General features: G+C 41.8%; 1 protein-coding gene across 1 annotated transcript in view; it reads right to left on the bottom strand.

Moving 5' to 3' along the window:
* Window positions 1-604: 604 nt before the first annotated feature.
* Window positions 605-25535, bottom strand: part of LOC112246460 (GDNF family receptor alpha-4-like) — a 106077-nt gene continuing 81146 nt past the window's right edge. The window contains exons 3-9 of the mRNA XM_024414778.2: window positions 11077-11352; window positions 10662-10742; window positions 9615-9960; window positions 7437-7546; window positions 4166-4300; window positions 2117-2280; window positions 605-1789 (exon numbers count right to left, since the gene is read on the bottom strand). Of these exons, the coding sequence (XP_024270546.1) occupies window positions 1649-1789; window positions 2117-2280; window positions 4166-4300; window positions 7437-7546; window positions 9615-9960; window positions 10662-10742; window positions 11077-11352 (1253 nt within the window). The 3' untranslated portion in view covers window positions 605-1648. The remainder of the gene's footprint in view (window positions 1790-2116; window positions 2281-4165; window positions 4301-7436; window positions 7547-9614; window positions 9961-10661; window positions 10743-11076; window positions 11353-25535) is intronic.

Raw genomic sequence — 25535 nt, 5'->3', positions numbered from 1 at the left:
TTGTCTTGTTTGCTTATAGCTCGTGGAGTGCAGTCTTAGTGCCAGCATCGGTGTGTGGTGGTAAATACATGACTACGAATACTATAGATAAGAACTCTCTTGGTAGATAGTGTGGTCTACAGTGTGGTCTACAGCTTATCATGAGGTACTCCACCTCAAGACTTCTTTAATATTAGACATTGCCCACCAGCTGTTATTGACAAATACACACACCCCCACCCCTCGTCTTACCAGAAGTAGCTTATCTGTCCTGCCAATACACAGTAAACCCAGCCATCTCTATATTATCCATGTCGTCAGAAACCCATTGTCTTCCCCCATTGAACATCGCATCATTCATGACCATCTTACCATGAACAGGTCACATATACGCTTTCTACTGTACAAACTGTACTGTATTCTGCTATTGTCTCTGATATTTTATTTTCACATTGTGCATTCCAGCATGGTTTCAGCAACTATAGTTGATGTGTATTTTTTATATTTTTTATTTTACCTTTATTTAACTAGGCAAGTCATTTAAGAACAAATTCTTATTTTCAATGACGGCCTAGTGGGTTAACTGCCTGTTCAGGGGCAGAACGACAGATTTGTACCTTGTCAGCTCGGGGATTTGAACTTGCAACCTTCCAGTTACTAGTCCAACGCTCTAACCACTAGGCTACCCTGCCGCCCGAGGGTAGCACAGTACATTTTGGCCTGTCTTGGCTAGGCTCGGTAGTGGGAAAAGGGTTCAATATTGCCCAAAATGTTGAGACACAAGCCCTTGTTCCTATATGGCATACTAATTCAGATACCCTTTGAGAAATGTCCATTTACACAATGAGGAAAAGAAGGCAGTCCTTCCACACAAACACAGAACAATGGTACTGTACACAGAGAACATGTTTGCTCATAACTTAATTTTAACAAAGTTCTAGGAGAATAAAGTGTTTTATAATGAACACATAGCTAAGCATTAGCGAGAACAAATGAACTGCGTGCATGATAATCATTAGGTCAGAGCTATCCCACGTATTCTAAAGTTTCTACATCTCATGCAGCCGAAAGCACTTGGAATGATCAGAGTCAGTGTATTTGTCCAGAATGGATGAATAAGCCGTAGCTCCATTGTCCATCTCTACCATTCCAGTATTAATCAGAAACAATGTTCCTCCTTCAGTCAAGTCGAAGAGAGCGGTATTAAAGCCCTTATATCCGCAAGGGTCTTTTCCAATCAGTTTGTGCAGTTGAGTACAAAATAAAGACAGTTCACTAGAGTCCGTTTCTCGTGAGCTTTCCGTTTATATATAGATCTTAAAGAATAACCGTGCAGTTCCCGATGGCATTTTTAGAATTTAGTCCTGTGCTTGGATGTGCTTGGATAGCTGGATGGTAGGTTAGTCCACTAAAAAGTACTTTCATCTTGACTCGAAGCGATAACAATGTACAAGTATACAGATTGAAACCAATCTGTCTCAGTCTCTCCAAGTCGTACACCTAAGGGATTTGCAAGTGCAACTGAACCACTCACACAAAAAATAGGAAAAGGACTATGCTGTATATGTTTAGGAGACGGAGTAGCCTATATGCTAAAGACAAAAATGTATCCAGAATTTGTGAACAAATACTCCTGCTTTATGGGTGGTCCTTGGCAGTGCTTCCTCATTTAGTGACCATATAAGACCAGAGGTAGGACCAAAAGGCCAGTAAAGGAAGTTGGAGGCAGTAGGCCAAGTGCGGGGGCAGAATTTGGGAGCCCATCTGACGGGAGGGTAGAATCGCTCCACAATCGGTCGTTTCCGCTGGCCTAAGGGTGAGAAAGATAGATCAATGTGACAAAAAACATTGTAGCCCCACATGGTTAGCCTGAAACATAACTAGGTAGGTATTATTCACTGCCGAGGGCCAAAACTAAGCTATGCATTATCATTCAGAAATTTCAAAACGATGTGTCAAAGGTGATCGGGTGGGAGTCCTCTAAATATGCAAATATAACCTCCCTGAACTTAACTGGCAAAGGTATCAACTCCTGGCAACTCTTTCTTTAGATGAAATGCTGTACAAACAACTGAAAAACTATAATATTCCATTTTCTCTGACCCTGATGAAACAATCAACAAAACAATCACCACACCTGTGTTGGAATAATTGATTCCGGAATGTTCCGTGTGGTCTCCACAGTAGCAGGCAGAGGGTTGATGGCATGGCTCTCTCTGCCAGTGGCTGGGCTGAGGTGTCTCGATTCGCTGGACGTGGGCATCACGTCTGTCCCGCTCCCAAACGCCAGGAGGGCATTCCCTGTTTCACAAGATGAGAAAAGGCACAGTGTGAGAAGAGGAGACAATTACCCTGAGGCTCCCGAAATGGACCTGATACGTCTTAATGAATTTATAATCACGCCCACATTCAATTACTGCACAGGACTCTGCCTGAGCGGCTCGGACCAATTTGGATTTGCTCGGTGGAGAAAAAAAATACTCAGTATTCTCTTCATGTTTCCCCAACTGCACCTGCCTCTCCACATCCTCTCATTAGCTCACAGACTAGTGGCATCGGCCAAACAAGTCTGAGACCTCGCTCTGTGTCCTTTTTTGTCATGGAGAGGAGAGGCCACAGGACAGGTTGCTATCTGATGGCACTAGATTTACCCGGGAGGAAGATAGCCCCTGTCTGTTTAAACAGGTCAGATGAAAACACTGTAGCAAAGTCAATAATAAGGATGATTAATTATTAGAAAGGGCATGCGCAATATTGGAATAGAAATGGATAACCGTCATGGTGAGTGAGTCACCCACAATGATGCACGAAGCTCCTAAAATAAAGTCAAAAATGAACGTCTGGGTCATGTGGTTGAAGGCACTCTTCATCTTATAGATGGATCATGAACATATCACACATTTGCTTAAACCATCAGAAGGTTAAACTAGCTTGTCTCCCAACATGAGATATTACACAATCATTACATGTAATAACATTACTATGCTATTATGGGTTAAGTCTGTAATCGACACAAATGGTCTCCATAAGGAACTCTATACAAGTTGCATATTATCAGCTAATATTTACATCAACTGTTGAAACGGGAATTTATGCATGAGCCAATAAGATGGGGTGAATTAATAAATATGTTATTACTTTAGGTTAGCCCTGTGATTCTCTTTCCTGAGTGAAAAGGAAATGCACTGAACACCCAGGTGGAATTACCAAGGATACGGCATGAAGGGGATGATTAATATGAGAGAGAGAGAGCCCGAGAGGGGTGAAAGAGAGAGGAGCGAGAGAGTGAAAGGAAGAAAGAGAAAGAAAAAGCACGAGATTTTACTCTGACTGGTCATTTTCCCACAGAGGGGATACCTATTTAACACAATCGTTCACTGCTATTGAGCCTACAGGTGACTAACTGCTGTGGGACATATCTGCCTCATTGTATCAAATTTTCCCCTAGTCAAATTACTTCTCCTTGTGAGCCCAATTTGCTGTAGTCCTTTGGCACAGGTATTCAATGCAAATAGGTTAGGATGAACGAGGAGTAACATCCAATAAATAACATTTGGAAATAAGAGAAAAACTGCATTTAATCCAACAGATTAGACAAATCAAATTATGCTTGGTTTCAATGGGAGCTCTGTGAAGGTTTTTTGTAGAATAATTGCAAAAGCATTGTTATGTAGACCAATTATTGTAATGGAAAACCAAAGTGTTGCTTTTGAGATGTTGGATAAATCATTCCTCAAAGGGAGACAGCATATGAGAGACATTACAAAAAAACTAAAGGGCAAAATCCCCAGAACTCATGGAGTAAAATCGTCCCATATATTTTACCATTGGAATATACAGAACAATATTTTATAGAAATAGGGCATCTTGAGATACAAGAAAATGTTGCTCTTGTTCTTCTCCCCTGTAAACCTGGGTAGTGTAACATGCTCATTAGGGATACCATAGCAAAAGGTTTCAAAATGTTTCCAATAGTTCAGAAAGTACCTTGGGCCGTTTTCCTCCATCGTGTGCCTAGTGAACACAACCCTACACTAAGGCTATATCCCAAATGCCACCCTATTCCCTAAATAGTGCATTACTCTTGACCAGAGCCTTATGGAACCTAGTCAAAACTAGGCCATTTGGGATGCAGGCTAAGTCACTGGAGACTGCTTTTTGTGATGACTTGATGGGAGCCACTCACTGAGACAGACGTTGTTGGTGAAGTATTCCAGGAAGTCGGAGCACTCTACTCTCTGGTTTCCGCTGGCAGAGCAGGAGCACCATGGGGCCACGCTAGATGTGGAGTTATCCACATAGTTGGGAGTTATCGAACTGCCTGCAGAAACAATATGTTCTCAGTTTAGTATCAAATATTCATTCCCTCGAAAGACCCGTTGTTATAGGACTGTTATGCAACGTAAAACATTTATGAACCTTGTTTGCAATTCACTGTTCAATCGCACAATGTGAGTGGGGATGTTATTCAAGAAATGAGCAAAAATGCAGCTATGAGTACAAGTGTGTTGAGGGTAATTCTTGCCAGCTGTCTGTTGCTCGTTTTTATGGAGTCAGACACTTTCATTTGCGCTTTCTTTGAAAATGGTTGGAAGAGTTTGTGTGCCATTTCTCTCCCAAGTTTTGAAATGGAATGGAGAGTTTAAGTGCTTAATAAATACAGACCAGGAATGAAAATGCCAATTGTTTGTTTGCTGAAGGGCACCACAGAATGCTCTTGAAATGTATTAGGTCACTTGTGCTCTTTTTTCGAGAGCATGAAAGAAAAATGGCCAATCTTTGAGCGAGTGCATAAATCAAAGTCTACATTTCATCAAAGACACTTCTCAAAGTGTAATAACAGCCTTTACACTTCAGACTCTGCCTTCAGAGGTCCTTATGTGTACGGCATATTAGGACATACAGTTGAAGTCGGAAGTTTGCATGCACTTAAGTTGGAGTCATTAAAACTCGTTTTTCAACTACTCCACAAATTTCTTCTTAACAAACTGTAGTTTCGGCAAGTCGGTTAGGACATCTACTTTGTGCAGGACAAGTAATTTTTCCAACAATTGTTTACAGACAGATTTCACTGTATCACAATTCCAGTGAGTCAGAAGTTGACATACACTAAGTTGACTGCCTTTAAACAGCTTGGAAAATTCCAGAAAATTATGTCATGGCTTTAGAAGCTTCTGTTAGGCTAATTGACATAATTTGAGTCAATTGGGGGTGTACCTGTGAATGTATTTCAAGGCCTACCTTCAAACTCAGTGCCTCTTTGCTTGACATGGTGGGAAAAACAAAAGAAAATCAGCCAAGACCTCAGAATTTTTTTTGTAGACCTCCACAAGTCTGGTTCATCCTTGGGAGCAATTTCCAAACGCCTGAAGGTACCACGTTCATCTGTACAAACAATAGTACACAAGTATAAACACCATGGGACCATGTAGCCGTCATATCGCTCAGGAAGGAGACGCGTTCTGTCACCTAGAGATGAATGTACTTTGGTGCGAAACGTGCAAATGAATCCCAGAACAACAGCAAAGGACCTTGTAAAGATGCTGTCAGAAACAGGTACAAAATTATCTAAATCCACAGTAAAACGAGTGCTACATCGACATAAGCTGAAAGGCCACTCAGCAAGGAAGATGCACTGCTCCAAAACCGCCATAAAAAAAAGCCAGACTATGGTTTGCACACGGGGACAAAGATCGTACTTTTTGGATAAATGTCCTCTGGTCTGATGAAACAAAAATAGAACTGTTTGGCATCGTTATGTTTGGAGGGAAAAGGGGAGGCTTGCAAGCTGAAGAATGCCATCCCAACTGTAATGCACGGGTGTGGTGGCATCATGTTGTGGGGGTGCTTTGCTGCAGGAGGGACTGGTGCAATTCACAAAATACATGGCATCATGAGGCAGGAAAATTATGTGGATATATTGAAGCAACATCTCAAGACATCAGTCAGGAAGTTAAAGCTTGGTCGCAAATGGGTCTTCTAAATGAACAATGACCCCAAGCATACTTCCATAGTTGTGGCAAAATGGTTTAAGGACAACAAAGTCAAGGTATTGGAGTGGCCATCACAAAGCCCTGACCTCAATCCTATAGACAATTTGTGGGCAGAACTGAAAAAGCGTGTGCGTGCAAGGAAGCCTACAAATCTGACTCAGTTACACCAGCTCTGTCAGGAGGAATGGGCCAAAATTCACCCAACTTATTGTGGGAAGCTTGTGGAAGGCTACCCAAAATATTTGACCCAAGTTAAAAACAATTTAAAGGCAATGCTACCAAATACAAATTGAGTGTATGTAAACTTCTGACCCACTGGGAATGTGATGAAAGAAATAAAAGCTGAAATAAATCTCTACTATTATTCTGACATTTCACATTCTTATAATAAAAGTGGTGACCCTAACTGACCTAAGACAGAGCATTTTTACTATGATTAAATGTCAAGAATTGTGAAATACAAAGTTTAAATGTAATTGGCTAAGGTGTATGTAAACTTCCGAATTCAACTGTATATAGTATATACACTGAACAAACATTAGGAACACCTTCCTAATATAGAGCTGCACCCCCCCTCCCCTTTTTTCCTTGGAACAGCCTCAATTCGTTGGGACATGGACTCTACAAGGATGATGGCCCATATTGACGCCAATGCTTCCCACAGTTGTGTCAAGTTGGCTGGATGTCCTTTGGGTGGTGGACCATTGTTGATACACGCGGGAAACTTGAGAAAATCCCTGCAGCGTTGCAGTTCTTGACACAAACCGGTGCGCCTGTCAAATACTGCAATACCCTGTACAAAGCCACTGCAATCTTTTGTCTTGCCCATTCATCCTCTGAATGGCACACATACACAAGCCATGTCTAAATTGTCTCAAGAATCAATTGTCTAAAAATCCTTTCTTAAACCTGTCTCCTCCCCTTCATCTACACTGATTGAAGTGGCATTAAGTGATCATAGCTTTCACCTGGATTCACCTGGTCAGTCTTGTGGAAAGAGCATGTTCTTAATGTTTTGTATACTCAGGGTACATACTGCTTTAATCCTTCACAAATAGGATATACTCAAATCCTACTCATTTATTTTAGGCCTACATTATTAGAGGCTAAATGTAGCATTTCCACCTCCAAATGGCAAATACTTTCCTTGTATGTACATACATCAGCATCTTTCAGTGATAGCTAACTTGTTACATGTAGCTCCTTTAAATAGTAACTTTAATTTCCCTCAAATCAAATATTTCCTGACAATCTTTGTTTTTTTATTCATTGGTTTACCTTTTCCATCCTTCTCTCGTTGCCCCTCTAACTGTTTTCTCCTTTTTCAGTACACTAGGTTAGTTAAATACTTCCTTTTCTCTCTTTCTACTGTTCTCCATTCATCGATTTACCCTCTCCTCCACTCATTTTGCTTTCTCCAATCCGTTCTCATTCTTAAGTTGCTCTCTCAGGCTCTGTACCCACCTATCAGGCCTGTGTAGGCAAGTAGACAGGCTCCATAGTTCCCCTGCTTGCAGCTGTTGGCAGACGACTCGGCTGGTTGGCAGTCGTACTGGAACTGAGCCAGACGGGACCTACACAGATCCAATACAACTAGCACTGTTTAGTAGCGATCAAGGGCCGGACACAAATTACAATAGTAAAAAATATTAATGTTTTATGAAATGGTTTTCACTGGTGGACGATAGGGTTGTGCTATGAATTTGGTACCGCACTAGTAAACTCAGCAAAAAAAACGTCCCTTTTTCAGGACCCTGTCTTTCAAAGATAATTTGTAAAAATCCAAACAACTTTTCAATGATAAACAATTAATGAACATGCACCTGTGGAATGGTCGTTAAGACATTAACAGCTTACAGACGGTAGGCGATTAATGTCACAGTTATGAAAATTTAGGACACTAAAGAAGCCTTTCTACGGACACTGAAAAACACCAAAAGAAAGATGCCCAGGGTCCATGCTCATCTGCCTGAACGTGCCTTAGGCATGCTGCAAGGAGGCATGACACCTGCACAGGATCAGTACATCTGAACATCACACCTGCGGGACAGGTACAGGATGCAACAACAACTGCCTGAGTTACACCAGGAATGCAATAGGCTGAGAAAGGCTGGATTGAGGGCTTGTAGGCCTGTTGTAGTAAGGCAGGTCCTCACAAGACATCACAGGCAACAACGTCGCCTGGCAAAAAAGTGCTCTTCACTGATGAGTCGCGGTTTTGTCTCACCAGGGGTGATGGTCGGATTCGCGTTTATTGTCGAAGGAATGAGCGTTACACTGAGGACTGTACTCTGGAGCGGGATTGATTTGGAGGTGAATGGTCCGTCATGGTCTGGGGCGGTGTGTCACAGCATCATCGGACTGAGCTTGTTGTCATTGCAGGTAATCTCAACGCTATGCGTTACAGGGAAGACATCCTCCTCCCTCATGTGGTACCCTTCCTGCAGGCACATCCTGACATGACCCTGCAGCATGACAATGCCACCAGCCATACTGCTCATTCTGTGTGTGATTTCCTGCAAGACAGGAATGTAAGTGTTCTGCCATGGCCAGCAAAGAGTCCAGATCTCAATCCCATTGAGCACGCCTGGGACCTGTTGGATCGGAGGGTGAGGGCTAGAGCCATTCCCCCCCAGAAATGTCTGGGAACTTGCAGGTGCCTTGGTGGAAGAGTGGGGTAACATCTCACAGCAAGAACTGGGAAATATGGTGCAGTCCATGAGGAGGAGATGCACTGCAGTACTTAATGCAGCTGATACACCAGATACTGACTGTTACTTTTGACCTCCCCCTGTTCAGGGACACATTATTACATTTAGTCACATGTTAGTCACATGTCTGTTAGTCACATGTCTGTGGAACTTGTTCAGTTTATTTCTCAGTTGTTGAATCTTATGTTCATACAAGTATTTACACATGTTAAGTTTGCTGAAAAGAAACAGTTGACAGTTAGATGACGTTTCTTTTTTGCTAAGTTTACGTGTAAGGCTATGTGGCATACTGCAGTGAGGGGCATTTATTTATTTATTTCCACAATCCAGAATCATTAGTACAGCCACAGAGCAGGAAAGGGGTAAGGATAAATAATGGTCATGACAAGAGATCGCAATAACTTTAATCCATCTTACATTTTATCTGTGTAAAATATTTAATGTGTTTATCCAGCAGACTCTCAGAGGTGTTCTAAATGATTTTGGTGGACAGCTTGGGGTTAGAATATTGATATTGTTGATTGCTTGTTCGGTTTGTCTGACCTGATACAGATGTGGTTCCCAAATTATCAGTCACGGCCCCACTGGTGGGTCACAGCTGGTACTGTCTGGGTCATGAGACTCCTGACTAAAGACTGGGTTGAAGCATTGGTTTGTTGAGTTGGTGGTTCACAACAAATATGAACAACAGTTTTTGGTAAAAGCGAAAATACGTTTGGGAGTCAATGTTATACATCTTACACTGAGTGTACAAGGCTGTCAGATGAGCTGGCCGAGATCAACCTCTCTGGGAGCGAGTCACAATATGTTGGCTAAAACAGAAAGTGGTAGTAGCTCATTGTGGCCTATGTCCCAAAAGAGAAAAGTAAGTAAATAGGTGCAGTACATTACACATTAACAGTATGTTGTGTTATTAGAGCTTCTAACTCACCTGCACACATAGTCACCCTTGCACATACTCATCTGTATGAGGCAGCTGGGTTTGTCTGAGCCCTCATAGGAGCAGCCGGGAACAATGGTTTGCCTGCGTCGCTCGGCGCACGCCATGTCCGTGCAAGGGCAGAAAAGCAGCTCATGTGTGTAGGCTGGAGGGACGCGATCAAAGAACCTGCGTAGGGCCTTATTACACTTGGCCTTGTTGCAGAGGCCCGACTTGGCCAAGGGTTTGATGCAGGCAGATACGTACTCTGTGCGGAGCTTCTGGCACAGGTCGTCAACGTTACACGCCTTGGCTGCGTCCAGGCAACGGTTCACCGTCGCCACGTTGGCCTCAGAGTCTGTTGGCGCAAGGAATAGGAGGAACCAGGAATCAGTATCATAGAATAAGAGAATGACCAAGCAAAACATTTTTGGTAAATGCTATATCACCCATCAGTGATATATTGTTGAAACAATACAGATAGATAATCAGGTTCCTCTCTTCTAAGGTTAGTGGTATTTTTTGTTTGAATGCATTGGATTCTTTCCTCTGAGGAGGCACACCATCATACTGTAGTCTTAACCTCTTCAAATAACCAAACAAATATATAAGTTATGGGTAGATATATTTGATGGTTAGAGCATATTTAGAACATTCGATCCTAATTTGAATTTCCAAAGCATGAAACAATAATCTCATTATAAGTGAATCAACACATTCAGACATAGTCTTGAGGGAAATTGCCATTTAAAAGTAGTAAACGTCTTAAACCTAAATAATTATTGACGGGTATTCATTGTTCCTCTGTACTTCTCTTCCTGCAAATGAAAATGTTAAAGCAGATGTAAATGAGATGCTTGGAAGCAAAACCACATTTTTTATAATGCTAATTGTATTAATTTTTAACTCTGCCTCCAGGATACAATGTAGGTTATTCTATGCCTAAGGCTGCCCTCCAGGGGGACCTAAAAGATGGTGGTTTATTTTCAACATGAAACCTCTGGCTCATGGTCAAAAGGTTGCGGTAACATCAAAATAAACCGAGGTCCATGTACTTACCAGCCGTGATGGAGGCCAGACGAACGGAGTCGTAGTCTCTCTCCACGGCTTTGTAAGGGTAACTCTCTACCAGGTTGAGTCCTGAGGGGATACGGAATGACACATTATATGACACAGTAATGACACTATCCCTTTGGAGCGAATGAACAGGACTTGCACATTGTTCATTTCCTGTAGTTGTTTATTACGACTCCTGCAGGTTAATACAGCAAATACTCTCCCTCTCCAAGGACCTTCAGTAATTTGTTACACGGTGACGCCAGGTGTGGTGACTGATGACTGACTGTGTGCCAGGCATCATGACTAAGCTGCATCAGCCAGATTGTGTTGTGGGTAGAGAGTTAAATCTGTAAGCTGTGTTACATAAATGGACTTGGCCGCCATTCGATACAAATGACAGAGCTAAGTTGCTCACCGTGTATGACAGACTGATGGAGACTCCAGTAGATGCTGAGGCAGTTCTTCTCCTTCTTCATGCCCCGTTTGCACTGGCAGCCATGCAGGGGGCTGGAAATCAGGGCTGAGACGGCGTTGGCGCACTGGCTCCGGGCCCCGGGGCCCAGCTTCATGCTGCCGTCGCCCGCCACACACTGGCGCAGGGTCCGCAGACGTGGGCTGCAGGTCTCGTCGCTGGAGCATGAGTCCCCCGCCACCAGACAGTCTCTGCCTGCGGACAGGACCTCATGCAGGGCTACGGGAGAGAAGGGGATGGGGAGGGTGGTGGAGAGAAAAGAAGAGTAGAAGGCAGGGAGTGGAGAACAATTATGATTGCGTACACAGGTTATTTCAGGTCACGGTTTCAATTTTGGAAACCTAATTTCTCATTATGCAGATCACCCAACCCATCACCTAAACCACTTGTATAATCCAATGAAATGAAAAGCATGAGGCTTGTGAAAACATCTGATGAAATGTTGAAAATATTTGACTACTGGCTATCTGTTGGTTTCTGTTGGTCTATTACACCAGAGCCCGTTCTCTGTCCTAAAACATGTTTGAGACTGAATTGTGTCACTGGCCTACTCACTGGCCTACTATCCCATAATGTCAAAGTGGAATGATGTTTTTAGAATTTTTAACTAATTAATTTAAAACCAAAAGCTGAAATGTCTTGAGTCAATAAGTATTCAACCCCTTTGTTATGGCAAGCCTAGATAAGTTCAGGAGTAAAAATGTACTTAACAAGTCAAATAATAAGTGGCATGGACTCACTGTGTGGAGTAATTGTATTTAACATGATTTTTGAATGACTACCTCATCCCTGTACCCTACACATGCGATTATCCGTAAGGTCCCTCAGTTGAGCAGTGAGTTCAAAACACAGATTCAACCAGGGAGGTTTTCCAATGCCTCGGGCAACTATTGGTAGATGGGGACCAATGGTGACTTTAAAACAGTTAGAGTTTAATGGAGAAAACTGAGGATGGATCAACAGCATTGTAGTTACCCCACACAATACTAATCTAAATGACAGAGTGAAAAGGAGGAAGCCTGTACAAAACTAAAAAATATTCCAAAACCTGCACCTATTTGCATTAAAAAAAGAGGAAATAAATTAACTTTATGTCCTCAATACAAAGTGTTATGTTTGGGCCAAACACAACACATGACTGAGTACCACTTCATATTTTCAAGCATGGGGGTGGCTGCATCATATTATGGGCATGCTTGTCATCGTCAAGGACTAAGATTTTTGGGGGGATAAAAATAAAGGGAATCGAGTTAAGCACAGGCGAAATCCTAGAGGAAAATCTGGTGCAGTCTGCTTTCCAAAAGACTCTGGGAGACAAATTCACCTTTCAGCAGGACAATAACCTAAAACACAACGTCAAATATACACTGGAGTTGCTTACCAAGACGGCATTGAATGTTTGAGTGGCCTAGTTACAGTTTTGACTTCAATCATCTTGAAAATTACTGTCTATCAATGATTAACAAGCAACATGACAGAGTCTGAAGAATAAATAAAAAATACTAACATGTACAATCCAGGTGTGCAAAGCTCTTAGAGACATACCCAGAAAGACTCTCAGCTGTAATCGCTGCCAAAGGTGATTCTACAAATGTACTGACTAGGGGATACTTATGTAAATTTGATATTTCTGTACTTAATTTTCAAAACAAAAAATTCCAAAAACACATTTTCATTATGGGTTAGTGTGTGTAAATGGGTGAGATATTTAACACATTTTCAATTCAGGCTGTAGCACAAATGGTTGAATAAGTTAAGGGATCATTAGGCTAGGCCCCTATTTTCACCACTTCCTGTCTGAATGACGTGCCCAAAGTATTATTGTTATTCAGGCCCTGAAGCCAGGATATGCATATAATTGGTACCATTGGAAGGAAAGTACTTTGAAGTTTGTAGAAATGGTAAAATAATGTAGGAGAATATAACACAATAGATATGTTAGGAGAAAATCCAAAGAAACAACCAGATGTTTTTTTGGGGGAGAGAGGCCATGCTCTTCCAATGGCCAGTACACTCAATTCTAGCTCCCAGGATGCAATTCCTATGGCTTCCACTGGGTGTCAGCAGTCTATGTTCAAGGTTTCAGGCTTGTAACTTGAATAACAAATTAGAAATAACAGTTTTAGTACAAGGACACCGGCTTGGAAATCCATGTTTGCGCGCGCCAAGAAGAACCTGCTAAATTCGGTTTCCTATTGAACATAGTTCTTTCCCTAAGAAATATTATAGTATCTGAGGAGTAAATAGAAACGTATTTTGACTTGTTGAAACAAAGTTTAGGGGTAGATTTTCTGACTCCTTTCTTTGAATGGTGAACGAGTGGATTACTCAAATGGATGGCGCCAACTAAACTGACTTTTTGGGATATAAAGAAGGATTCTAACACGACACTACATGTTACAGCTGGGACCCTTTGGATGACAAATCAGAGGAAGATTTTCAAAAAGTAAGTGAATGTTTAATCGCTATTTGTGAATTTATGAAACCTGTGCCGGTGGAAAAATATTTTGATGTGGGGCGCCATCCTCAAACAATCGCATGGCATGCTTTCGCTATAATAGCTACTGTAAATCGAACAGTGCAGTTAGATTAACAAGAACTTAAGCTTTCAACCGATATAAGACACTTGTATGTACCTAAATGTTTAATATTCATAATTTCTGATTATTTATTTGAAATGTGCGCCCTCCAGTTTCACCGAACGTTGTTCCACTAGCGGGACGCCTAGGCTTTTAAGGGGTATGAATACTTTCTAAAGGCATTGTAAAATCCTCATTAGGAAGACATTCTATTTGATCCAGTCCTTGACTCTATGACAGGGTCGGGGAAAATTGGTAAATGATATTATTTCATACTAATAAAATGTTCAGAGAAAGAGATTTGGGGGTGATCTTAGACCATTCCGCCAAACCATCATCAGCTCTTCAATTCAAACCACAGGTTTTCAAAGGTGTTCAAGTCCGGAGACTGGCTGTTGCAAAATGTTGATTTTATGGTCAATTAACCATTTCTTTGTGAATTTTCATGTGTGCTTAGGGTTATTGTCTTGCTGGAAGATCCACTTGCGGACAAATGTCAGCCTCCTGGCAGAAGCAACCAGGTTTTTGGTTCAAATCAGGGCCGCCTGCAGGCATAAGCGGTGACTTAGATCCCCTGGCTGTAAGGGATTCAGTCCAGTGCAACTTAGTTGGTAGAGCATTGCACTTGCAATACCAGTGTTGTGGGTTTGGTTCCCACAGGGGACCAGTATGAAAATGTATGCACTTACGCTCCCCGCCCTGTGCAACTGGGTCCTGGACTTTGACGGGCCGCCCCTAGGTGGTGAGGGTAGGAAACAACATCTCCACCCCGCTGATCCTCAACACTGGGGACACAAGGGTGCGTTCTCAGCCCTCTCCTGTACTCCCTGTTCACCCATGACTGGTTGGTCATGAACTCTGATTACCAACAACGACAAGACAGCCTATAGGGAGGAGGTAAGGGCCCTCGGGGTGTGGTGTCAGGAAAATAACAGAGGGAGCACCCCCCATCCACATCAATGGGACAGTAGTTGAGAAGGTGGAAAGTTTGAAGTTCCTTGGCATACACATCACGGGCAAACTGAAATGGTCCACCCGCACAGACAGAGTGGTGAAGAAGGCGCAACAGCGCCACCGTGCTTCTACACCTGCATTGCTTGCTGTTTGGGTTTTAGGCTGGGTTTCTGTACAGCACTTTGAGATATCAGATGATGTACGAAGGGCTATATAAATAAATTTGATTTGATTTGATGAGGCTGAAGAAATTTGCCTTGTCACCAAAAACACTCAAACTCTTACAGATGCACAATTGAGAGCATCCCGTCGGGCTATATCACCGCCTGGCATGGCAACTGTTCCACCCACAACCGTAAGGTGCTCCATAGGGTAGTGAGGTCTGCACAACGCATCACCAGGGACAAACTACCTGCCCTCCAAGACACCTACACCACCTGATGTCACAGGAAGGACAAGAAGAACATCAAGGACAACAATCACCCGAGCCACTGCCTTTTCACCCCGCTATCATCCAGAAGGCGAGGTCAGTGCAGGTGCATCAAAGCGAGGACCGAGAGACTGAAAAACAGCTTCTATCTCAAGGCCATCAGACTGTTAAACAGCTATCACTAACATTGAGTGGCTGCTGCCAACATGCTGACTCAAATCTATAGCTGCTTTATTTTTTTTTTAATTGGTCACTTTAAACAATGCCACTTTATAATGTTTACATACCCTACATTACTCATCTCATATGTATATACTGTACTCTATACCATCTACTGCATCTTGCCTATGCCGTTCAGCCATCGCTCATCCATATATTTATATGTACATATTCTTATTCAATCCTTTACACTTGTGTGTATAAGGTGGTTGTTGTGAAATTGTTAGATTACTTGTTAGATATTACTGCATGGTCAGAACTAGAAGCATTTCGCTACACTCGCATTAACATCTGCTAACCATGTGTATGTGACCAATAACATTTGATTTGATGTTGCTCTGGATAAGAGCGTCTGCTAAATTATCTAAAATGTAAACAACTCAACTTACTGTTAAGAGTTAGAGTAGTAGAATACGGAAGTTAACATTTGGTTGTGCATCAGCAGTTCTCTTGTTTTGTCAGTCGCTGACAGTCAATTAGCCATGTCAGCTGACAATTTTTAGATTGGTAAGTTAGTCTAGCCAGTTAACTAAACTTGTACTAATCATGGCCGAATAACGACCCAGGGGCCCTGACCTGCAGGGGGCATCCATTGATTTTGTTGGTCACTTTGACTCAGATATCATTACATACATCATGTAAAAATGTGTATAATTGCAGGAAATTAGCTTTAAAACAGAAAAACAAATTATCCACCCCATGGCAAAATGGATAGAATTGCTGGAAATTAGCATTAAAACTTCTAAAAAATGTTCTACCTTCACATAAACACTGGGGTGGCAGGTAGCCTAGCGGTTAGAGCATTGGGCCAGTAACCGAAAGGTGGCTGGATCAATTACCTGAGCTGACAAGGTAAAAATCTGTCATTCTGCCCCTGAACAAGGCAGTTAACTCACTGTTCCCCGGTAGGCCATAATTGTAAATAAGAATTTGCTCTTAACTGATTTGCCTAGTTAAATAAAGGTTCAAGAAAAAAAACCAGAGGGAGATTTTACTGTCATTCTGTTACCAAACTTTGCATCTGAACTGTTCATCAAGTACGTGTTTTGGGGTGTTTTAGGGGCCTATTTATCAATATTGCATAAATTATTCTAAAATACTACTTACGAATGGAATTTAGAATGTTCATAGGCATAGAAAATGCATCAAACAATCCTACAATCGTCACCATTGATAAATACCAATTGTTTTCAGCCTCAGTGCTCGTGCACAACTGTGGCTATTTGCCTTTCGAAACGCCACTAATTAACCATATATGGTCAAAATCATCCCTTTAAAGCCTGTGGGTAATATACAATGCGTACCAAGAAATACAATGACGCAACCAAAAAAAGCATTTTTAATTTAATGAAATAGACGTGCCAGTGTCAGAGGTTGAGAACAACCAAAAATGTTTTATTTGGCTCGATTAATTGCGGCTTGACCAGTAGAAATCTAAACACAGCTACAAAGAGAGGACCATCAGGACAATTCAAGTCGCTTTAGCAATGGCAAATATACTTCAAATGAGTAGGCAACACTCACCAATAAGCCATCCATCCTCAACAGCTCACTCCTGTAGGCATATAGACCAACATCGTTCTTCTGCAGAATGAAGGGGTTGTACATTCCACCTGGCCACCACATTCAGCACCATCTCTTGCACATCACATAACACATCACCTGCACATTAAGTGAGTGGAAGCCTTTTCTGTTCACATAGCTGAACTCATTGCTTGTTGAACACAATTGTATAACATTTCCCAGTTTTTTATAGCTCAGTCTGAAATATTTATGATTTTATAATTTTCACTCATTTTTCTCTAGGCTGTCAATAATTTTGGACCCACTGTATGTTTTGTGTGGAGCATTCAGAGGATATAAAGCCTGTAACATCACTGTAGATATATATCTATCTCGGCTGTGTCCCAAGTCCTTTTAAGGCTCTCTATCTATCTCAATACGGCGACATGACAGCTGGCAAAATGAGACTTCTATCTTCAAGTTTTTTTCTGAATCTGCTCTTTCTGTAGAAGGATTAAGCAGGGATAACCACACTTGATACAACCCCAAATGAAACGCAATGAGACAATACATGATTTATACCCGACTTCCACATTCCCTTTCTTTTCCATGCTGCTTTGAAGCATATTAATGAGGGATTTTCAAATACAATTCATTAAGCTACTCTTCATATCAGAAGCTTCTAAAGCCATGACATAATTTTCTGGAATTTCCCTAGCTGTTTAAAGGCACAGACGACTTAGTGTATGTAAACTTCTGACCCACTGGAATTGTGATACAACACTACTCCATAAGTGAAATAATCTGTCTGTAAATAATTGTTGGAAAAATAACTTGTGTCATGCACAAAGTAGATGTCCTAACCGACAAGCCAAAAACTATAGTTTGTTAACCAGAAATTTGTGGAGTGTTTGAAAAACAAGTCTTAATGAAGTCAGAAGTTGTTTACAGACAGATTATTTCACTTATGATTCACTGTATCACCATTCCAGTGGGTCAGATATTTACATACACTAAGTTGACTGTGTCTTCAAACAGCTTGGAAAATTCCAGAAAATGATGACATGGCTTTAGAAGCTTCTGATAGGCTAATTGACATAATTTGAGTCAATAGGAGGTGTACCTGTGGATGTATTTCAAGGCCAACCTTCATTCTCAGTGCCTCTTTGCTTGACATGATGGAAAAATCAAAAGAAATCCGCCAAGACCTCAGAAAAACAATTGTAGACCTCCACAAGTCTGGTTCATCCTTGGGAGCAATTTCCAAATGCCTGAAGGTACCACGTTCATACAATAGTACGCAAGTATAAACACCATGGGACCACGCAGCCGTCATACCGCTCAGGAAGGAGACATGTTCTGTCTCCTAGAGATGAACGTACTTTGGTGCGAAAAGTGCAAATCAATCCCAGAACAATAGCAAAAGACCTTGTGAAGATGCTGTCGGAAGCAGGTACAAAATTATCTATATCCACAGTAAAACGAGTCCTATATCTACATGAGCTGAAAGCCACTCAGCAAGGAAGAAGCCACTACTCCAAAACCGCCATAAAAAAAGCCAGACTATGGTTTGCAACTGCACATGGGGGCAAAGATCGTACTTTTTGGATAAATGTCCTCTGGTCTGATGAAACAAACATAGAACTGTTTGGTCATAATGACCATCGTTATGTTTGGAGGAAAAAGGTGGAGGCTTGCAAGCTGAAGAACACCATCCCAAACGTGAAGCACAGGGGTGGCAGCATCATGTTGTGGGGGTGCTTTGCTGCAGGAGGGACTGGTGCACTTCACAAAATAGATGGCATCACGAGGCAGGAAAATTATGTGGACATCAGTCAGGAAGTTAAATCTTGGTCGCAAATGGGTCTTCCAAATGGACAATGACCCCAAGCATACTTCCAAAGTTGTGGCAAAATGGCTTAAGGACAACAAAGTCAAAGGTATTGGAGTGGCCATCACAAAGCCCTGACCTCAATCCTATAGAAAATGTGCGGAACTGAAAAAGCATGTGAGAGCAAGGAGGCCTACAAACCTGACTCAGTTACACCAGCTCTGTCAGGAGGAATGGGCCGAAATTTACCCATCTTATTGTGGGAAGCTTGTGGAAGGCTGCCCAAAACATTTGACCCAAGTTAAACAATTTAAAGGCAATGCTACCAAATACACTCAATTAGTATGTAAACTTCTGACCCACTGGGAATGTGATGAAAGAAATAAGGGCTGAAATAAATCATTCGCTCTACTATTATTCTGACATTTCACATTCTTTTAATAAAGTGGTTATCCTAACTGACCTAAGACAGGGCATTTTTACTTGGATTAAATGTCAGGAATTCTGAAAAACTGAGTTTAAATGTATTTGGCTAATGTGTATGTAAACTTCCGACTTAATAAGCAAGAAAGTGTTCAAATGGTGTTCAATGACTGTGTACAAAGAGCAGCAAAGGGGGGTGAAATGGAACCGTAGTGGGCAAAAACCGGTTGAATCAACATGGTTTCCATGTCATTTCAACAACAAAAAATTAAATGTGGTGACGTTGAATCAATGTGGAAAACTGATTGGATTTGAAAAAAGTAATCAACGTAAGAACTTTTAAAACAAATTCACCCAACTTTTAACCAATAACCTTGTGGCATTTGTTGATTTCACATTTGAATTTGCGTTAGTTGACAACTCACTCAACAAAATATAAATCAAAACTAGATGTTGAAATTACATCTGTGCACTGTGGGTAACCTTGCCTGAGACCTTAAGACTTAAATTAGCTCCCCAAGCCAATGTCTAGACATTCAAATTAATGTGGTCTTACAGAGTCCTGTGGTATACAGGATACCCAACTTCGAACCCAGTCGGTCACCAAAGCACCACATGCTTCACAACAAAGATGTTCTATGGATACCAAATAGATAGAGAGCAAATGGTAGTTTTAGTAGATGAGTCTGTCACTTTGTTAAATACATGATTGATCCAAATGAGGAATTTGTTTTGTATATACAATAAAACTTTACCTCATGATCTCAAGGCATGTGAGCCAGGTTGTGTAGAACTAACTTCCTGAGACGAAAGGAGATCCCACAACAATAACTCCAGTCAACACCACCACCTACAATCGTCATGACAACAACAATGCTCCATTTGAACATGCTTCCTCTATTTCTACACTGTGGGAAATTGTGGAGCAAAATTACACCGCAAAAGTTCTATCAATTCCCCACCGACAGACACACTGTTCAATGAGGGGCACCTAAAATGGTCAGGTATCGTCAACATCTTTCTATCATGTTATGTGTAAGTGAACAACACTGTTCGTTACCTTAACCCCAATAGGAGTATTGACTCTGAGTCACAGCATGGCACTTGTCCTCTATTCAACCAAAGTCAGCTAAGCTCATTGGATAGACTAATGTTAGCCCTTGTTGAACAAAAAAGTGGAATCTCAAAAGCGAGCCAACTGCTCGGAAGGACAGATGGTCAGTTACAAATTTGAGGCAAAAGTCCCAGCCCTTCTCTATCACAATTTGTGTCAGTTTGTGCTGCCTGGGCAGAAGTTGTAATAGACCCCATACATCATGAATGCAAATGAGGCGCTTGATTTGACATTTCCAATAAGCCCCATCTCAATGTACCAGTGAGTTTAGCCAATTAACCATGTCAGTAATCAATGCCTTCAGAGCCTTAGTTAAGTCCTCAGTTTCCTTGCCACATAAATCATGGGGAGATTAGCCAATCAGTTAGCCAGATGCACTTAATGGCCCACTTCAGCAGAGATCAAATGGAAAAGGAAACTTAATGAACTCTGGTGGAATGTTGACCTTGCCTAAACCTTGCCTCCCTCTTTCCAACATACCTACAAGGCAGTACGGCTGTGAGGAAATGTATCGGTGTACTTAATGCCTATCAGAAAGAGTTTTAGAACTCTGAATGTACAATTACTGAGTTTGACCTAAAAGCCATATTCGGGCGGGATTAGTTTTAGAGGGGAGGTCGGGTAATGTCATTATTTGCACGAGCACAAAAAAACAAAAAAACAAAAAAACACCACATTGTAATTTTAGTCGCATGCGAATCTGCCATTTCAGAATCTGCCATTTCAGTTTTTTTTACATGGCGGGAGAGTACCAATTCCAGCAAGAAAATTTTAAAAAACTGTTTGTCGGGTAACTCCAAGGTCTTCTGATAATACTAGTCCTTTGCGTGTTGCCATCCATGTGTTTGACAGGTGCTGCTCGCAGTTTGAGCAAGAAAACAATAACTGCTTTATATAAATTGATGCTTAAAACAAAGTACTGTGCATACATTTCATATGACTGGCCTACATTTATCAACTTTCACAGTGAATATTTTTTTTTGCCTCATGCAGCGTGACACATCTCCTTCACATAAAGTTGATCAGGCTGTTGATTGTGGCCTGTTGTCCCACTCCTCTTCAATGGCTGTGCAAAGTTGCTGGGAACTGGAACACACTGTCGTAAACGTAGATCCAGAGCGTCACAAACAGGCTCAATGGGTGACATGCTTAGTGAGTATGCAGGCCATGGAAGAACTGGGACATTTTCAGCTTTCAGGAATTGTGTACAGATCCTTATGAAATGGGGCCGTGCATTATCATGCTGAAACATGAGGTGATGGTGGCAGATGAATGGCATGACAATGGGCCTCAGGATGTCATCACGCTATCTCTGTGCATTCATATTGCCATCAATAAAATGCAATTGTGTTTGTTGTTCGTAGCTTATGCCTGCCCATACCATAACCCCACCATTGGGTACTTTTTTCACAACGTTGACATCGTTCACCCACACAACGCCATACACGCTGTCTGCCATCTGCCCGGTACAGTTGAAACCATCCGTGAAGTGCACACTTCTCCAGCCTGCCAGTGGCCATCGAAGGTGAGCATTTGCCCACTGAAGTCGGTGACTACGCCAAACTGCAGTCAGGTCAAGACCCTGGTGAGGACATTGTGCACGCAGATGAGCTTCCCTGAGACGGTTTCTGACAGTTTGTGTAGAAATTCTTCAGTTGTGCAAACCAACAGTTTTATCAGCTGTCCGGGTGGCTGGTCAGACAATCCAGCAGGTTAAGAAGCCGGATGTGGAGGTCCTGGGTGGAGAGGTTACATGTGGTCTGCGGTGTTGAGGCCGGTTGGACATAGTGCCAAATTCTCTAAAACAACATTGGAAGTTGCTTATGGTAGAGAAATTAACATTACATTATCTGGCAACGGCTCTGTAGGACATTGTCACACCCTGACCTTAGTTATCTTTGTTTTCTTTATTATTTTGGTTAGGTCAGGGTGTGACAAGGGTGATATGTGTTTTTGCCCTGTCTCAGGTTTTTGTATGTTTATGGGTTTTTTCCAGTCTAGGTGTTTTTACGTCTATGGTTGCCTAGATTGGTTCTCAATCAGAGGCAGCTGTTTATCGTTGTCACTGATTGGGGACCATATTTAGGTAGCCATATGCCTTGGATAGTTTGTGGGTTATTGTCTATGTATAGTTGCCTGTGTCAGCACTCGTTGTTCATAGAGTCACGTTCGTTTTCTATAGTTTGTTAAGTGTTCTTCATTTATTAAAAGAAGAATGTATTCTCATCACGCCGCGCCTTGGTCTCCTCTATACTACGAACGTGACAGACATTCCTGCAGTCATCATGCCAATTGCACGCTCACTCAGAACTTGAGACATCTGTGGCATTGTGTTGTGGGACAAAACTACAAATTTTATAGTGCCATTTTATTGTCCCCAGCACAAGGTGCACCTGTATAATGATCATGCTGTTTAATCAGATTCTTGATATTCCACAACTGTCAAGTGGCTGGATTGTCTTGGCAAAAGATAAATGCTCACTAACAGGGATGTAAGCAAATTTGTGGCCAAAATTTGAGAGAAATACTGGATGTATTTTGTGCATATGAAACATTTCGGGATCTTTTATTTCAGCTCAAGGGATTAACACCTTACATGTTGCATTTACATTTTTGTTCAGTATACATAACCAACATCTATAGTAATACTAAAGTATCAGTGAGAAATCTTTCACAACCATCCAAACCCAAATAAACAATGCTGGATCCTTGTTTGTTACTATTTAATCTAGCCTACTGGTATGGGTCTGCATATCTGATATGTCAGGAAAAGTATGAGTCAGCGTTTAACTTTTTATTATTACTTTTTAACCTTTATTTATGCAGGAAGTACCGTTGAGGTTAGAATACTTACTTTACAAGTCAGACCTGGAAAATGCAATACAATGGTATTGTGGAAGGAAGTACTTTGAGAGACTTCTTCAATTGAACTTTAGATTTCCTCTAATATTTGATTCCCTGCTGGTCTTATTAAAGTCCTTAATAATAAACTCAGCAAAAAAAGAAACGTCTCTTTTTCAGGACCGAGTCTTTCTGTCACGCCCTGACCTTATTAGAAAGCCGTTTTATTTCTCTATTTGGTTAGGTCAGGGTGTGATGTGGCGTGGGCATTCTATGTTTTATTTTTATCTGATTTTCTATGTTTTGGCCGGGTATGGTTCTCAATCAGGGACAGCTGTCTATTGTTGTCTCTGATTGGGAACCATACTTAGGTAGCCCTTTTCCCTCCTTTCTTTGTGGGAAGATAACTTTGTTTGTGGCACATAGCCTTAAGCTTCATGGTTGTATTGTTTTTGTCGGTAGCATCCTAATAAAAAGGACACTAAAGAGGCCTTTCTACTGACTCTGAATATCACCAAAAGAAAGATGCCCAGAGTCCCTGCTCATCTCATCTGTGTAAATGTGCCTTAGGCATGCTGCAAAGAGGCATGGGGACTATAGATGTGGCCAGGGCAATAAATTGCAATGTCCGTACTGTGAGATGCCTAAGACAGCGCTACAGGGAGACAGGATGGACAGCTGATCGTCCTCACAGTTTCAGACCACGTGTAACAACACCTGCACAGGATCGGTACATCCGAACATCACACCTGCGGGACAGGTACAGGATGGCAACAACAACTGCCCGAGCTACACCGGGAACGCACAATCTCTTCATCAGTGCTCAGACTGTCCGCAATAGGCTGAGAAAGGCTGGACTGGGGGCTTGTAGGCCTGTTGTAAGGCAGGTCCTCACCAGACATCACCGGCAACAACGTCGCCTATGGGCACAAACCCACAGACGCTGGACCAGACAGGACTGGCAAAAAGTGCTCTTCACTGATGAGTCGCGGTTTTGTCTCACCAGGGGTGATGGTCGGATTCGCGTTTATTGTCAAAGGAATGAGCATTACACCAAGGCCTGTACTCTGGAGCGGGATCGATTTGGAGGTGGTCCGTCATGGTCTGGGGTGGTGTGTCACAGCATCATCGGACTGAGCTTGTTGTCATTGCAGGCAATCTCAATGCAGGGCATTACAGGGAAGACATCATCCTCCCTCATGTGGTACCCTTCCTGCATGCTCATCCTGACATGACCCTCCAGCATGACAATGTCACCACGCACAGAACGAGCAGTTTGGCTGATTTCCTGCAAGACAGGAATGTCAGTGTTCTACCATTGCCAGCGAAGAGACCGGATCTCAATCCCGTTGAACATGTCTGGGACCTGTTGGATCGGAGGGTGAGGGCTAGGGCCATTCCCCCCAGAAATGTCCAGGAACTTGCAGGTGCCTTGGTGGAAGAGTGGGGTAACATCTCACAGCAAGAACTGGCAAATCTGGTGCAGTCCATGAGGAGGACATGCACAGCAGTACTTAATGCAGCTGGTGGCCACACCAGATACTGACTGATACTTTTCATTTTGCCCCCCCCTTTGTTCAGGGACACATTATTCCTTTTCTGTTAGTCACATGTCTGTGGAACTTGTTCAGTTTGTCTCAATTGTTGAATCTTGTTCATTCAAACAATTACACATGTTAAGTTTGCTGAAAATAAACATGAGACAGTGAGAGGATGTTTATTTTTTTCTGAGTTTAGTAGTACTTAGCCACTGGAAAGACAAATTGAAGGATTGAGTGAGTAATGATGAATCATCCAAATGTTCTTGAGCTTTCCCAGAATGCTTTGAGCATAAGGCATCTAATCATGGGTACCATTTTATAGTATCCACATGCACCACTTGAGATTCCTCAGACATTTATGTAGCTATGTGCCTACAGACTTATTTTGAGAACTAGAAGCATATGTGAGGGGTATACCTTATATTATTTTGTGAATCGATTTGGTGATGCTAACTCACAATGGTGCTGCGTGCTTGATTGAATCATTAACTTGGTTTCCCTTTTAATTCCCAATGAACGTAATCTGCAGAGATTGTTAAAAATAAAAACTAGATTTATATTTCCTTCATCATAATATGACATTAACCCTGTGTGCCCAAAAAGCCTTTAGGTTTTACTTTGGCGTGTTTTTATCCTTGATTCTTAATGTATGTAATGTCTCTGGCTGGAGCAGCATACTACTGTTAATTATCTAATAAAAGTAATAAAATCTGCACACTTTACAGTAAAGAGGGGCTGCAGAGAATGACTTACTGCATTGAGCTTTCTTCAAGCCCCTCTCTACTGTGAAGTAATATGATACTGTTTGGCCACAAAGGATTATTAACATCAGGGGGTGTGGGGTTGTTTCTTGTAAATTAAATCTTGTGAATTGGTGCACAGGATAAGACAATATTTGCATTTCTGGCACACAAAAAAACATGAATTACAGACATCAAAGGCAAATAGAAGAACTGAAGAACTGAGA

The sequence above is a fragment of the Oncorhynchus tshawytscha genome, linkage group LG09 (assembly GCF_018296145.1).
Source record: "Oncorhynchus tshawytscha isolate Ot180627B linkage group LG09, Otsh_v2.0, whole genome shotgun sequence".
Classification (NCBI taxonomy): Eukaryota; Metazoa; Chordata; class Actinopteri; order Salmoniformes; family Salmonidae; genus Oncorhynchus; species Oncorhynchus tshawytscha.
Note: the sequence above shows the minus strand (reverse complement) of the source record. Positions and strands in the feature narration are given on the sequence as shown.